At 38.9% G+C, this 15,523-nt stretch overlaps 1 protein-coding gene across 2 annotated transcripts in view; it reads right to left on the bottom strand.

The window, feature by feature from the left end:
• The window catches only part of CTNNA2 (catenin alpha 2), a 478,676-nt gene that overhangs the window by 411,966 nt on the left and 51,187 nt on the right, over positions 1–15,523 (bottom strand). For both annotated transcript variants that reach the window (XM_058024127.1, XM_058024126.1), the window contains exon 2: positions 7,805–7,911. In XM_058024127.1, coding sequence (XP_057880110.1) covers positions 7,805–7,906 — 102 coding nt within the window. In that variant the 5' untranslated portion in view covers positions 7,907–7,911. The remainder of the gene's footprint in view (positions 1–7,804; positions 7,912–15,523) is intronic.

Genomic DNA, 15,523 nt, shown 5'->3' with positions numbered 1-15,523 from the left:
AACAAATACTATGTTACAACAATAAAAATGCTTAAATAAAATTTACTTCACACCCAGCAGCTGATGCACTTGAGGATCATTTTATCATGTTATGATGAGCTCACATTCAGTTGGATATTTGAAAATCCATTTTGAAGTTGCTGCTTAACAAACCATACCAAGACCCTGCTCATACAGTATGTGACTAACGTTTTTTCTTTAAATACATTTAATTCACATTTAGTGATAATAAAAACATGTTTTTAAAGTTCTCCCTGTGTTAAAGCACTACATTTGTATGACAAAAATATCCTTGACTTAGAACCATTCCAGTTATATAAATTATTATATTAGCACTTGTATCTGCTGCAGTAATTCTGCAGTCTTTAATTTAACCACTGGGGAAAAAAAAAAAGTGTCGAAGACTTTGAGTAAATTTTATGTTATTAACAAGGATTTCTTTATCAGCCAAAATGAAAATCCATTTCTGATTTTTTATCAATGCCACTGCCTTTCAGTTATGCAACCTCCTTTTAAAACATAAGGTGATATACCTGTCCGGCTTTAATCAGCTTTTTCAACATAAAAGAAAACTAATATAATTTGCTAATATATTTGTTAACCCTGAGAAATTTTGGAAGTGGCAGGCAGTTCACAAGATGTTTTGAAAAAAAACCCAAAACATAGAACTGCTTTTCAAGCAAACTGGGAAAAATCATCTAGAAATGCAATCAAAGCCAATTTTCCCTCAAAACCTTTAGATGCTCCCCTTCTGCAGGGATGACCCAAATTAAATCAACAGGATTGTTAAGAACCTGCTGACTTGTGGATTTGGGGACATGAAGAAGACTCATCCCTGTTTCACTAGACCTCTCTACACATCTTCAAGGACACAAGCAGAAGAAGAACACTTCAATAATTAGATTGATCCTCTTGATTAGAGTTTGGAAATCCCAGGCAAGACCATTTTCTGAAAAGCTTCCCATGAAAGCTGCCAGAAAACCATCTGCAGGAATAGAACTGGGTTAGAGAGCTGTCTAGACAAGTTCCAAAGATGCTATTTCAGGATAGAGGATGGAGACAGGATCAGGGACCTCCCTGGGCTCCAGCAATGAAGCTGCTCACACTAATTATTCCCTACAACTGCAGGGAAGAGTCAGCCAGGCTGGACAGGGCTCAGAGCAACCTGGGACAGTGGAAGGTGTCCCTGCCCATGGCAGGGGGTTGGAACAAGATGATCTTTCATGTCCCTTCCAACCAAATCATTCTGCAAATAAAATTATTTTGTCCGTATCACAATAAAGACAAAAACACTTTCCGATAACCCCGAGCTGCTAATAATTGCCTAATGATGAAGAAAATTGAGGAGTTATCAAATGCATGGAGAATCCAGAATTTCATACAAAGAATTACAAATTAGAGCAGGTTCATTCTAGCCATGAGCTTCTTCAGTCACAGCTTATTGCACACCCAAGATGCTCCCAGCACAATCTGCATTTCCAGCTACGACACACCAGTGACAAATTTTCTCACCATCTTTCCACGCTGGCTTGTGCAGCAGGAGAGGAGAAAAGGCAGCCATCATATTGCCTTGCTCTGAGTTAAGAATCATCATTCCATAAAGCAGAACATGGGAGCGATGGATGAGACCTAAATCCCTCTGGGTCCTCGTTCTCCCCCTTGCAAATGCCAAGATGCACAAAATCCAAAGTGCAAACATAAACACCTCTGAACAGCGAGTAAAATGAGAGGCACAGACTGACAAGGTCCAGATCTTACAGGACACTGCAGACCAAAAATACCCTGCAGCTTTCAAGCACGGGAGAGTAAAAATAGAAATGACAAAATTTAGCTAAAGGTTCTCCTAGACAGCACAGAAAGTCTCCACGCTGAGAGGATCCCAACTAGAGCTGGCACAAATGTTACTGAAACAATGGCAAACAAGAAACAGGCATGTGAAGAGTGCAGTAGATGCCTCTCTAATGGTTAAAAAAACATCCTGGAGTAAAAAGGCAGCTGGCAGTTCTCAGCTCAGGAATTACTTTAAGCAATACATAGTAGAGACTCAGGACAAGAGCAAACGGCACAAGTTGTGCCATGGGAGGTTTAGATTGGATATCAAGGAAATTTCCTTCACTGGAAGGTTGGTCAAGAACAAGAACAGGCTGCCCAGGGCAGTGATGGAGTCTCCATCCCTGGCATGATTTAAAAATTGTGTGGATGTGGCACTTGGGGACAGGGTCAGTGGTGGCCTTGGCAGTGCTGGGGAACAGTTGGACTCAATTATCTTAGAGGGTTTTTTCCACTTAGACAATCGTATGCTTCTATAATGCTGGAGAAAGAAAGGAGGATTCTCTTCCTAGTCAAGATAATAACTTCATAGAAATGTTTGAAATTCAGCTTCAGAGAGAAAAAAGTTCCATATTCCTCTTGTGGTATGATTTGACTTTGTCTCCCCAACACGGATCAGACATCACCCAATCCATGCACAGTCCAATCTCCCACACCTCCTGAAACACCACAGATTTGGGACTGCTCTGACAGAAAGAGCCTAAACAAGAATTAATTTCTACTACTGGGAGAATAGTCAAGTTCAGGTAAAAAAAAAAAAAAAAAAAGAATACTGACCTAATATTAAGGTTATTATACAACTGAATTGAGCATGAATAATGAAAAAATAACCCTTTATAATTCACTTTCCCTTAGGTCTGTCTTGAAGGCAACTTCAGCTGAATCCAGCTATCAAATAAATTGCTGGAGAACTCAGTGCAATTACTGAAACAAGTGCAACAGGTATCAGGCATGAAGTGTTCCATTACCCACCTTCTCCCCAACTTGTCTGAAATATGCAAAGACATTCACCCTACAAAAGTAAAGTTGTTGTTCAAATGCAGCTGACAAGATTAATAAATAATGTCTTTCTCATGGAAAAAAGCACACCAGACTTAGGGTTCAAATACAATAAAACCAAGGTTCACCAAATGTAAGTAATATCCAATTAACTGGAATTGTTGGGAATAGAGTTATGTTTACATATTTAGGCAATATAGAAATTTACCTATTTCCCAAACATAGAGTACAAGAGATTGGATTAGTCCTAAGTTCATGAATAATAACATCAGCCATGATTATTTTAAACTTCTACATAAACAACACAAAATGAAACTAGTTGTGATTTAATCCAATGAATTACTTATTTCATAGGTATAGGCAATTAATGTTATTGAGTGATACTATTATTTTTAAAAATGGAAAATCATTAATCACTTATTTTAGTCTGCCTTATGACAGACTGTTGCTTCCTTTAAGATGCTGTAACTGGCATTTAAATTTACTGGGGAAAACCCACAAAACATGCACTGCAATCAGAACTGTCTCTCTCCAGCAAATCTAGAAGGACCAAAGTGTGTCACACTGAAGGAAAACAGAATCAGTCACAAACAATCTGCAACAGGAACACTCACCATTATTTGTGCTGTTGTTAAAACTCTGGAATAATAACTAACAGCCCAAAAATGTAAAGATCCTAAAAGGCACAACTGCTGCATGGTTCTGGTAATAAAGGCACAGTTGTAAACAGCCACATAGGCTGAATATTTAAAATTCCTAGGCAAAACTAATGAAAAGAACCACAGATTGACATTAGAAAATTTAAATCTTAGCAACAGAGAAAATCTCACCTTCTCATCTTTAAAAACATGACACAGCTCCATCTTTTCATCTGCTTGTACATACGTGATTATTTTTTGGTATTTTTCAACAAACAATTGCATGATGTTGGTGGTTTATAGTTGGCAATTATTTCTTTTCTCTTCTTAACATATATATATTGCATTCATATTCATATTTAAATACCACTCAAAACCAACAGCAACCAAAAAAATCCCCTGACTCCTTATGGAAAACCTCCAAAAATCTTATTTTTCAGCTATACATAAAATATCACATAATTGCAGTTAAAACCTTCCTAAAAATGTAATTCTTTTCTCTTAGGAAAACCACCCACAGTCTAACAAATAAAATTGCAACCCACTTGGTAACTCTGCAGGAAGATGAGAGTAATAGGCAGCAACCCTTTAGAATACGTTTTAGTTGCATATTTCTGTATAAACATGTAATGGAATTAAAACTTATTAGACTAATAGTAAAACAAAAGGTCAGAAAACAAAGCTAGCTACAAAGACAATTACCTTATGCTTTTAGCTAATTGTGACACTAAAGCCAAAGGAAATAAACACATTTCAATTAGTAATTTCAACCCAGAGGAGAACAGAAATTCTAATGATTTCTTTCCAGCACATATTTCTTAGAAAATCTCAGTAATGGCAAGTTAATAAATGACATGACAGGCCCTGCCTGCTCCTCTTCCACCATGACAACAAGCACTGGGAACGGGGTACTCCAGCCAGTTCCAATCCTCTCACATCTCTGACAGCCACACAAACTTTTAATTAATTTGCTAGTTCAGGGCTTCCTAGAATAAATGCAGTTCTGTCATTTCTAATGCATTCTCATGATCAGTTAATGGATTTTTGGATTTTTTTTTTTTTTTTTTTTTTGCCTGCAGCTCAGACAACCTTCTTGTCTTCTAATTTCTTCTAAATCAGTTCCTAGGTTATCCATATTTTCTCATCTGGAACACTAATGAGCTTGTCTAAAATTCACTTTTAATGCACCATTCTCCTACCCTGACTCACTGAGGTGTTCTTTGTCAAACACACAAATCACATTCCTGCATTACTCTCCAAACTATCAGGAGAGACCTGTGGTGTTTGTGAGGGTCCCCAGGATGAGGGGCGAGATGAGAATCTGACTCCATGTTCTCAGAAGGCTGATTTATTATACTATTATATCAATATTATATCAATATTATATCAATATTATATCAATATTATATCAATATTATATCAAAGAATGCTATTCTAAACTATACTAAAAGGAAGAGAAAGGAGACATCAGAAGGCTTCACAAGAATGAAGAATAAAAACCCATGACTGACTCAGAGTCTGACACAGCTGGCTCTGATTGGCCATTAAGAAAAAACAATTCACATGGAACCAAACATTCACCCGTTGGTAAGCAAAGTCCAAGCCACATTCCAAAGCAGCAAACACAGGAGCAGCAATCAAATAATTGTTTTCATTCCTCTCAGCTTCCCAGGAGAAAATCCTGGGCAAAGAGGATTTTTCAGAAAATATAATGTTGACAGAGACCAGTGGATGTGCATGATCTGCAAATCTCTCAGTCATGTGCCTACACACACACTGAGTTCAGGGTCTAAGTTCACAGATACAAAGGACTAAATTAGCACTTTTGGAGCCCTAAAACTTGTGTACAACAGTTTCCAGTTTTTCTAGCATTGTCCAAAATCATACACAGCACGGAGAACAAGAAGGTACTCTGATTATTCAAATGCAAATGCCAAAACGAAACATGAATTTGTCCTGCTGGTGCTGGAAATCACAGGATCAGAAAAATTTTGGCTGTAGGGGGGCCCAAGATTTAATCTGCTCCAAACTGCTGTTCAAAATTCCTCTACACCTCCCTGAAAGGAGGCTGTGCCAAGGCGGGGATTGGCCTCTTCCTCCAGACAAGCAGCAAAAGAATGAGAGGACATGGCCTGGAGGTGTGGCCAGGTGGGAAATCAGGAGGAGTTTCCTCACTGAAAGGGTGAGGAATAATTCAGATTGGAACTGCCCAGGGAGGTCTGGAGTCCTCATCCCTGGAGGCGTCCAAGGAATGGCTGGATGTGACACTCAGTGCTCTGGGCTGGGGACAAGCTGGGGACAGGGCACAGGTTGGACTCGATGATCTTGGAGGGCTTTTCCAAACTGAATTATTCCATGGAAGTAGGACTGCCTCCAAAGGCTGCCCAGGAACTTTTGTGAAAATTCTGCTGCATTTTGTGGCCGTCAAACCTCCCTCTTCTATCCAGTGATATGTTTCAATGACTTATGGAAGAACTTCCCACCTCCAAGACCTCCTTGTTAAGCAGCTCATTTGAATCCACAAGTGTTCTTCAGAGCTCAAACTGAATGAGATTAAATACCTATACATTTATCTATTTATTTATTTGCCAAGATAAAGTTGCAAATTAGATGTTCTCTCTCTCTCAGGAAGGAAATTGCTTTGAAACTTTTTAAGGAGATCCCAATCTTTTTGCACGTGCCATCTTGTGGAGGCTGCCACGGCACAGGCAAACCAGAGATTATTCATGACCTGAGCAGACTGCAAATGCTATTTCAGGCAAAGGAAAAAAAAAAAGAAAAAAAAAGCACCTTTAAAACTGGGATGATCCTTAACTTATCTGAGGAAAAACAGAAAGAGCAGCTGAACAAGCCTCAGCTAGAAATGCAACAGATAAAGGCAATCTGAAGGTAACACATTTTTCATCACTTGGAGCTTTCGTGATTACATTTGTGTGGCTCATATAAAACAGGTTTTAGCCAAACATACTCCACTGGAATCAAAGTAGAGGGAAAAAAGCAAATCTACTTATTTCCCTAATACAAGAAATCAAATCACATGTTCAAAAAGGAGGTTTTTATTTTATTTATTCATTTCATCTAGAAGCCTATATAAAGAAGAAATCAGAATGGAAATATTCATATAAGTTGAATAAAACAATAGCCTAACATTTGTCTACCCTCTCTTGACAGCATTTTATTTTCCCTAGTCTCCTTGACACACTGCTAAAATAGAAACACATTGTTGCTCATCAAAATACAATCTTGGGAACATGAGTTTTTATCATTGAAGAAATCCAAGTCCTGTAGCTCAGCCTTGTAATTTCTTGATTTGCATTTGCTCAAGCGTGCTATCAAACAGAGGTGTAGCTGAGCCCAAAGCTAACCCAGCCACTGGTGAAAATGTGAATCTACAATGGAACTCCTGGGCTGATGTTTTCTCTTCTCTGGGTAAAGCAGGGGAAAATAAAGCAAAAGGAGAACAGGAAATTCCTCACAGAGGACACAATAACTTGGGTTTCACAACAGGGTTTGGTGCAGAGCAGCTTCACTTGCTGATGCTGATCAGTACCAGAATAACAAAGAACTGGCTGCCTCATTTTCACATGGTTTCACAGTGAATTCAGAATTTTAGTCAGTCTTTCATACCAAGAACAAAATTATCAGGGTTTATAATGGAAGTTAAATACCATGTTATCACCATGTGGAACGAAAGAACAAACTCTCGGCCTTGAATCTGTAAAGTCATTAGAGTTAGAGACTTTCATGTCCAGAATAATTTGTAGAGAAGTAACAATTTTTTTTTTCAAAAACAAAGAAAAACAACCAGCTTTGGAAAGTGGAAAGTGACTCACTGAAAGAGCAGAGAAACCATAGAGAGACATCATTTGGGGGGAATTAAAGAAGCAGCTTTCCCTTATTAACAGCAACTCAGAAACGAAAAGGCACCAGGCCTCTACAAACACTCCATAAAAACCAGTTTTAATAGTTTCTGTAATTTGGATGGTTGGTTTTGGTTTGTTTTCATTTTGAGGCTGTCTTTCATGGTGAAATAACAAGCCAGAAGCATGTCTCAGTCAGACCCCTATCTCAGACTGACTGTTTGTTAAATTTCTAAATTGCTTTATAAGACAGACATAAGCAAATAGTTGTTGCTACTGTATTCCTGCTCACATTTTGAGACTATAAATTATTTAGAACAAGAGCCTCTAAACATGTTTGAGCAAAGCTTTCCAACAGAGATCACGAACAAAAACCACTCATGTTTTTATTATCAAATACTATTAAGATAATTATGTAAAGAGAGTAAATACAGCATCAGGCTGAAGGAAGAAACAAAACAAACCAAAGACACTTGCCTGGGTAACAAGTGGCTCCAATAGCCTCTCTACCGTGAGAGTCCTGATTTCCAAACTTTTGGGGTCCCATTTCAGAATGATAGGTGATGTTGCAGAAGTCATACTCCCTGGAACAGATAAAATTACACAGCATGAGAATTATTACTTCAACATCCACACACTGCAGAGCATTTATTTAAAGAATAATTATATATAGCCACATATTAAATACTTCTCCATAGCATTGCTGGTGTTCCTGTGCTCCCAAGAACTCCCAGGAGCACCTCTGCCATATCCTATGGGTGTTATTAGATGTTTATATTCCAAATTATTCCTGTATCTCCAGAACCACAGCAGATGGGAATGTCCTGAAGGGACCACATCCCATGGAGGGCACAGGCAGGAGCAGGTTTATCCTGAAGGACTTTATCCCACAAAGAGACCCCAAAATGGAGCAGGGGAAAAGAGTGAGGAAGTTTCATGAACTTACTACAACCCCCATATTCCCCTGCACCACCCAGCATGATAGGCAAGGAACTGGAAGAGTCAGAAGTGGAATAAAACAAATTCAACAACTGTGTTCAGATTTTTGAATCAAATTTCCCCCACAGTATTCAGCATTTCTTAATTCTTCATCAAGAAGAGGAGTACTCATTTAAAGACAAAACAGATTCTCCAGACCACCTTAGGCTTAAAAGCAAAAACAAAGCCCAAAATGAAGACAACAGCAAATTGCTGTCATTTTATTCACCATTTCAGGTTTTCATGTAATTTTCTTAACAGTTGAATTCATTTTGGAAATTCCAGACACAGAGAAGTCCAGCTGTCAGGCTGTAAGAGACATCCAGTGCACCTCACTGAGCTGCAAAGTGATTTAAGTATTTGGTGACAAGCAAAGCCACATGTAAATTAACCTGTCCACCAAACCCAAGAAGACAGAAAAATCAAATGAAAAAAAATGCTCACTTCAAATAATTCCGATTTAAATATTTATTTCAAAATTAAAATGAAAAATTAGAAGTCCTGTAAACCATGAGAACTCTTAACAGGTAAAGACCAACCAGTAATATCATACTGGATATCATGTGAGATTCAAGTCAGGCCCCTCTGCATACAATATCCCCAAAGTCTTAAATTGTTTTCTTCAGAAAGCAATTTTAGTACTTTTAACTTGGCAACTTTGGCATTTTATCTTAGCATTTTTAATCAATAAGCTAATTTCAGTACTAAAACTTAAAAATAAATAAATGAATTAATCACCATCATAATAAAGGGAACAAAATCAAAAGAAACTCATCTATTGCTCCTTGAATCACAATCCACTTCATGAATTCAGCAAGGCACTTACTCAGGATTTAGCAACATTATCCAGTATATACAAAATAAATTCTACTGCTCTACTCAGGAGAGTGTCTGGAGGAATCACTATCAATCAATATAAACAGGCTGGTGAGTCTCTGCAGAAGATTCTCACTGGGTTTAAATACTTGCTCAAAAAGAGAGGCATATCTGAACTCCCTGATCAATATATTTATAAATCACATATAAAACCGTCATTAGCCTCCTCTCACTTGCAAACATTTGGTAACAGAATTATCAGATAATATCTAGTGAGTGCTAAAATCACTATTATTCAGTTTCCAGTCTTCCACAGAAACCCATTAGGTTTCATGTTTTACGGTGCTGAAAACACCCAGGCGTGATTAAAGCAAATTGTGAGACAGTTTCTAGTTGCTGTAAACATGGGTGATGGGGGAGCTATCATTTTTCCAACAGATAATATTCAATTATCTTTCAGAGCCTGTTTCTTTTTTATATAAAGTTGGTTGCCACTCCAGTTGGTCCCTGGAATTAAAAAAATAAACTTGAAGTAGACAATTATTCTAATTGATTAATTATGAGTTAGGATATTTTCAAATGTGTCACAGTCTTTTCACTAAGCACACTTCTCCTCACCAACTATTAACAGGAGCACTCAAACTTGTCATAATTCAAAAACAAATTCAAAGCTGTGCCATAGTCCAGAGCCTACAAAAGCAAATTCACTTCAGTGGATGGCAGTCATGCAGGTGATACTAAAAATAACCTGGGTGATCACTTGTTACAGCCAGAATATGGCCAGAATATAACCTTTACTAAAAAATAAAACAAATATCCCTCAGAACTCAAAATAAAAGGGTGATTCTATTCTAATTTTTATTACTTTTTCTTTTACTTATTAATAATAAGTTTTTCTTTATACCCTTTTAAAATGTTAAACCTACTTTATTTTTCCTAATCCTACCTCTCAACAAAAAATAGACTAACAATTAGTGAACACTAAATTGACCACACCGGCTTTCAAATATAAAAAGGGAACACGCAAGGAAAAAATCTTATTAAAAACCTGTGGCAGTTTTTCATTTGCAGTCAAACCTACACCACAACAGCAAATAAGAAAAAAGTAAAATTAATGTATTTTTCTCAACAATCCTTCAGTTGCTGTCACAACAGCAATTTTAAATGACAAGACTAAAGAGAAGTTACCTGCCCAAGTGTTTATGTAAGAATAGATGGAGTGTTTCTTCCTTGCAATTTCTGCACTGAACTTCCTGAACCAAACAGGCAAACAGGGACTGCTCAGTTGGATAAAGGACAGGATGCTCAGAGTATTTTATGACTATTTGACCAAATATTCCCCAGAAGTAGCTTTAAGTACTCCACTGAAAGGAAATATAATTTAATAGTGCTGTAATACTACTGCCATAGAAGTATACAGACATTGCAGTCCAAATCCTGAAACTAGCTCCAGACTTCCTTCAAGAATATATTTTAGGAATTCTTTTGCCTGTGTTTCTTCTTCCTTGAGCATGTGCCAAAATGTCTCTCTTGTTCTAAGCTTTTAGCTTTTCCTAAATACAGCAGCACAGAAATGTCGCTATCCAGCTCAGTAATGTTCAGTGTGAGCATTTGTTTAGCCAGTCTGTCTCCAAAGCCTATCTGTAAAGAAAATCAGTATTTACTTCAGCAAATACTAACAAGTATTTACTTGGACAAGTGGAACAAGCAGAGCCAAAATCCACATCTGTCACCATCACATTTTCTGGAAAAATCCCTTTGCCCAGGATTTTTCTCCTGGGAAGCTGAAAAGCCTCAGAGAAAAAATGAAAACAGTTCTTATCTCATTTGCTTCTCCTGTGTTGTGCTCACATGTGGAATGTGTTTGGAGATTGTTTACCCACAGCTGACTTTCATTGGTTTCATGTGAATTGTTTTGATTTAATGACCAATCAGGGCCAAGCTGCATCAGGACTCTGGAAGGAGTCACGAATTTTCATTATTATCTTTTTAGCCTTCTGTAAGTATCCTTTCTGTATTCTTTAGTATAGTTTAGTATAGCATTCTTTTATATAATATAGTATCATAAAATAATAAATTACCCTTCTAAGAACACACAGTCAGATTCACCATTCCTGCCCTTATCTGGGAACCCCGCAAATACAAGACCCAGCAGCAGAATTCTCCATTATATAACAGTCCCCAGAATTGTAACCCCACACCACCCTTGCCACCAGCCTCTTCACACAGCATAATTTTACTTTTTGGAACATCCTACGAACCCAAAATGTTCAGCATGCGGAATTGTTTGTCTGTCACACTACAACTCCCTGGTTTTCCTCCACAACAGAGCCACTCTCCCTGTGACTCACACAGAGATTTCTGAGGGTCAAAGCTGCTCACGAGTGACTGCAGCTCATTTCTGTGCTGCAACTCCAACTGGAGAGTAAAAATATTTAAAATCTACATCGGCAAAAGCAACGTTTGCTGAAGCAAAGTGATAATTTTTTTAGAAATATAAACATTGCCAGTCTTGAGCAGACCTCCAGCTGTTAGTCCAGCTCACATCTGCAATGCAGACACGAAAGACAGATGGTAAACATTTCATCCAGAATAAAGTAAAAACCCTTTCCACCTGACTCATAGCAAAGCTGTAGGATTAATCAGCTGGCAGGAGTAAATTGGCAATGCTGGCAGATCAAGTCTGTACTTCCAACACACTACTTGCTACTGCAAGGCAAAAAATCATATTTATTAGTGGAAGAAAGATGTCCAGCAAGGTTGAGAAGCAGTAAGGTGAGAGGAGTCAAAAGGCTAAACAGAAATAATTTAGCAAAATAATAATAATCTGTCCAAATAGTAAAGTTAAAAGACTAATTTTTTACTCAATAATAATACTCAATATTTAAAACCTAATGCTTAAGGCATTTACATGGAGGAGTGAAGAAAATCTGCATTACATCTGACTCTCCATCAGTCACCACTCCGGATTGCAATCCCCATGTCCAGATCAATGGGGCAATTCCACAAATGCTTTAAACCCATCTGATCCCCCAGCTCAGCTCCTCCTGCGGGTTCCCAACCTCCTCCCTTGGTGAATTCCACCAGGAGCAGAACCTGCCTGGACAATAATTCACCCTGCCATGCTCACAGCAGCACAGGGAACAACCAAAGCCCTGAGAAGAGCAGCACAGGGGGAGGGCAGGGCAGCCTCTCCAGACACAAACTGGTTTAAGATGAGTTAAAAACACAGCCTGCACTTCCTTGGTTCTCATCTGAAGATTGAGAGCCACGTCAAAACAAACACCTCTCTGCACAGAGACAGACTTCTGCCAGGAATATGGAATTCCTTCCAGCAGGATACACAAGCCCTTGAGACAGACAGAGAGAAAAAAAAAAAAAAAAAAAAAAAAAAAAAAAACAAAAAAAACCCAACTGACTGATTTCACAGACATTTGCTTCACTGGGAGGTGGAAATCTAAACACATGAATGGTTATACCCTTGAGTCTGCCTACAGAGAATAACAGTGTTTAGAGATGCACGAGCTGGCTCTGGATTAGCTCAGGCACAGGGCAGGCAGAAGCACAGGACAAACCAGCCCAGAAATCAGAAATCCTACAAACACACACAGCCCTGGAGAGCCCAGCCCTGGCTGACCTGGCTGGCAGAGAGCTGCACTGATATATTTATATACATAAACCTACATATCCATAGCCAAGATCCTGTTCCCTGACATTTATCTGCAGTGCTGAGCAATGCAGCTGCACCTCTGCTCTGACCTGAGCAGCAGAAAGTGAAGCTGCAAGAGCTCTGATCCTCAAGGGAGCCTGGCTTCCAGCACAATTCCCAATCCATTTGCTCATTCTCTGCCTCCATTCAGACAAGAATACAAATAGAGACAGAAGGACAAAAAGCAGCAGCACATAACAATTACAAGGAAAGGAAATAAAGCAGAAATGCTAAGAGGACAGAGACTTACTATGAGGAGTAAAAGTGCAGTGGGAAAGTGAATGGAGAACATGCCTTTCAGCAGATAAAAAGGTCTTATCATTAGTCAATGACAGCCCAGCACAGCCTCCAGCAGATCTGGCTGAAACAATCAGAGCTCAAGTGGGAACTTCCTATCACCTTGCTTAAAAAAATGGAGAAAGGAAAAAACTAATAAACAGAGCAGGACGGTTTGGAGGAGTATAAGGAGCGTCTGTCTCCACACTTGAACAACAACTTCTTCACATACTCATTTATTTTGTTTAAAGAATGTGACTCCTCTCTTCTTTCACAACTTAGGTGGGGAAGAAACAAGCCAAACTAAACCTTTAGGCCCCACTCCCAAGCCTAACCACACAGAATTTTTTTAATTGGAGCTTTTCTGGGCTCTCAGCTTCCCTTTGGATTCACAGCCCTCTCCCCTTCTGCTAACCCTCCACAGCAGGGCGAGATTCTGCTTTGGCCTCAACAACACCACATTCTTAAATGGAAGCAGCCCATGATGCAAACTCAGATTTCTAAGCAATAATCCACCAAGGAAGGAGGGAAAAGGGCTTTACCTGCTGTTATTATAGAGCAAAAGTTCTATTGTCATTACATTGCAAGGGTTCCATATTGCTGGAGTTTTGTACCTCCTTGATGTTTCTTGTAGGCAGCTCCTCCAGGCACTGACTCTCCCTTATCCTCACAGCAGCCAAATTACTCCAGATCCCCTCAACCAACCAACCCACTCTTTTATAACACTCTTCTGATTGGCTACAGGTGTGGTCTGTTAACATCAGGCCTGCTCCTGATCCTTAATAATTGGCTCAGCTGCAACTCCTTAATGGGGTAAGATTACCTTCTACACTGCCTTTATTTACTTATGTTCTATCCCCCTACCATTCTCACTTTTCCTTTTAATTACAATATTGCAGCATTTCTAGAAGGACATGTTCAAATAAATTAACATTGTGGCACTTTAATATATTTCATTCAGAACTAATAGTTATACAGATGTTCAGACAACATATTATAGTACATGTATATATATTTCTAAATGTTAGTTCAGTTTTGCAGCTTCCTCAGTTTACAAAGTACTTATCTTCAAGATCTTTTATACTCATAGCTAAAAAACATTAATAGCTATAATTGATATATTTTTCCAATAGTTTAGTATTCAAGTCCTGTTTCCCCAAATCCACGGGGTTATATACCTTGGTCCCAAATCCACAGGGTCATACAGTTTAGTATTTTAGTCCTTTACCCCAGTCACATCGGGGTCACCATTTGTTGCCATTATACTGCAAGGGTTCCGCACTGCTGGAGTTTTGTACCTCCTTGATGTTTCTTGTAGGCAGCTCCTCCAGGCACTGACTCTTGTCCTCACAGCAGCCAACTGACTCCAGATCCCCTCAGCCAACCAATCCACTCTTTTATAACACTCTTCTTGCTGGTTACAGCTGTGGCCTGTTAACATCAGGCCTGCTCCTAATCCTTAATAATTGGCTCAGCTGCAACTCTTTAGGGTTAAGATTACTTTCTACACTACCTTTATTTACTTATGTTCTATCCCCCTACACTTTTCAAGGCGAGGATTACTGTAGTAACAGAGCCAGTGGGACAGAGACCATGCAGAGCCCCAACCCAAGAACTGGCTAAAAAAGGCAATGATGGAGGGATTGGCATTTTTCAGTCCCATTAACCAACTCAGTCTTGGAGACAACAGACCTGCATCAGGTGTGAGGCCTTCAGAAATCAAGGAGGCCCTGAAAATCTCCCAGGGAAGGTGCAAACACCAGTGTAAGGAGTAACAAACATGTCCCATCCCCACCCACCTGCCTGACCCTCTGCTGCCTCTGCTTTGGCCAGAAAGTGAGAATGGACCTCAAAATTCTGTGCAAACCTTAACTGCATGCAGTGTCCAAGCAGCTTTTATCTACTCTTTGTCCTAGGAAAATAATTCTACTTTAAGGGCTCACACACCTACAGCTGAGTCTGAGTGTCTATTTGGGCTCTCCCATCATTCAGCACTCAGGTGAAGTTTATTATTTAGAAGATCTTCACTCCAGGGGGATGTTATATCCAATATCAAATCCTTAAAACACCTAAATTTCTAATGGTTGGTTCTCCATCAGAAGCCTGGTGATTTAGGGAGTGCTATTCCTAGGAAGGATGAAAAATAGGATTCTTGGCATTTCTTTGCTTTAATAAATATTCCAAGTAGAACCACACGAAAAGTAATCTACTCCAATAAGAGTAAGCAATCAAAGTGCTTGAAAGCTGCTTTGAGCAGCCATACATAAAATTCCTATATTCAAATAATTCATCTTGCATTATTTATACAAGCATGGTTTTTTTCCACTGAGCAACTTTTACTGTCAAGGTAGGGGAGTTTCCCTAAAAGCTCAGTGAAATAGAAGATTTTAAGGAATCTGTACCACAAGGCAGCCAGG

Source organism: Melospiza georgiana, chromosome 5 (genome assembly GCF_028018845.1).
Source record: "Melospiza georgiana isolate bMelGeo1 chromosome 5, bMelGeo1.pri, whole genome shotgun sequence".
Classification (NCBI taxonomy): domain Eukaryota; kingdom Metazoa; phylum Chordata; class Aves; order Passeriformes; family Passerellidae; genus Melospiza; species Melospiza georgiana.
This window is presented reverse-complemented; position numbering and strand designations above follow the sequence as displayed.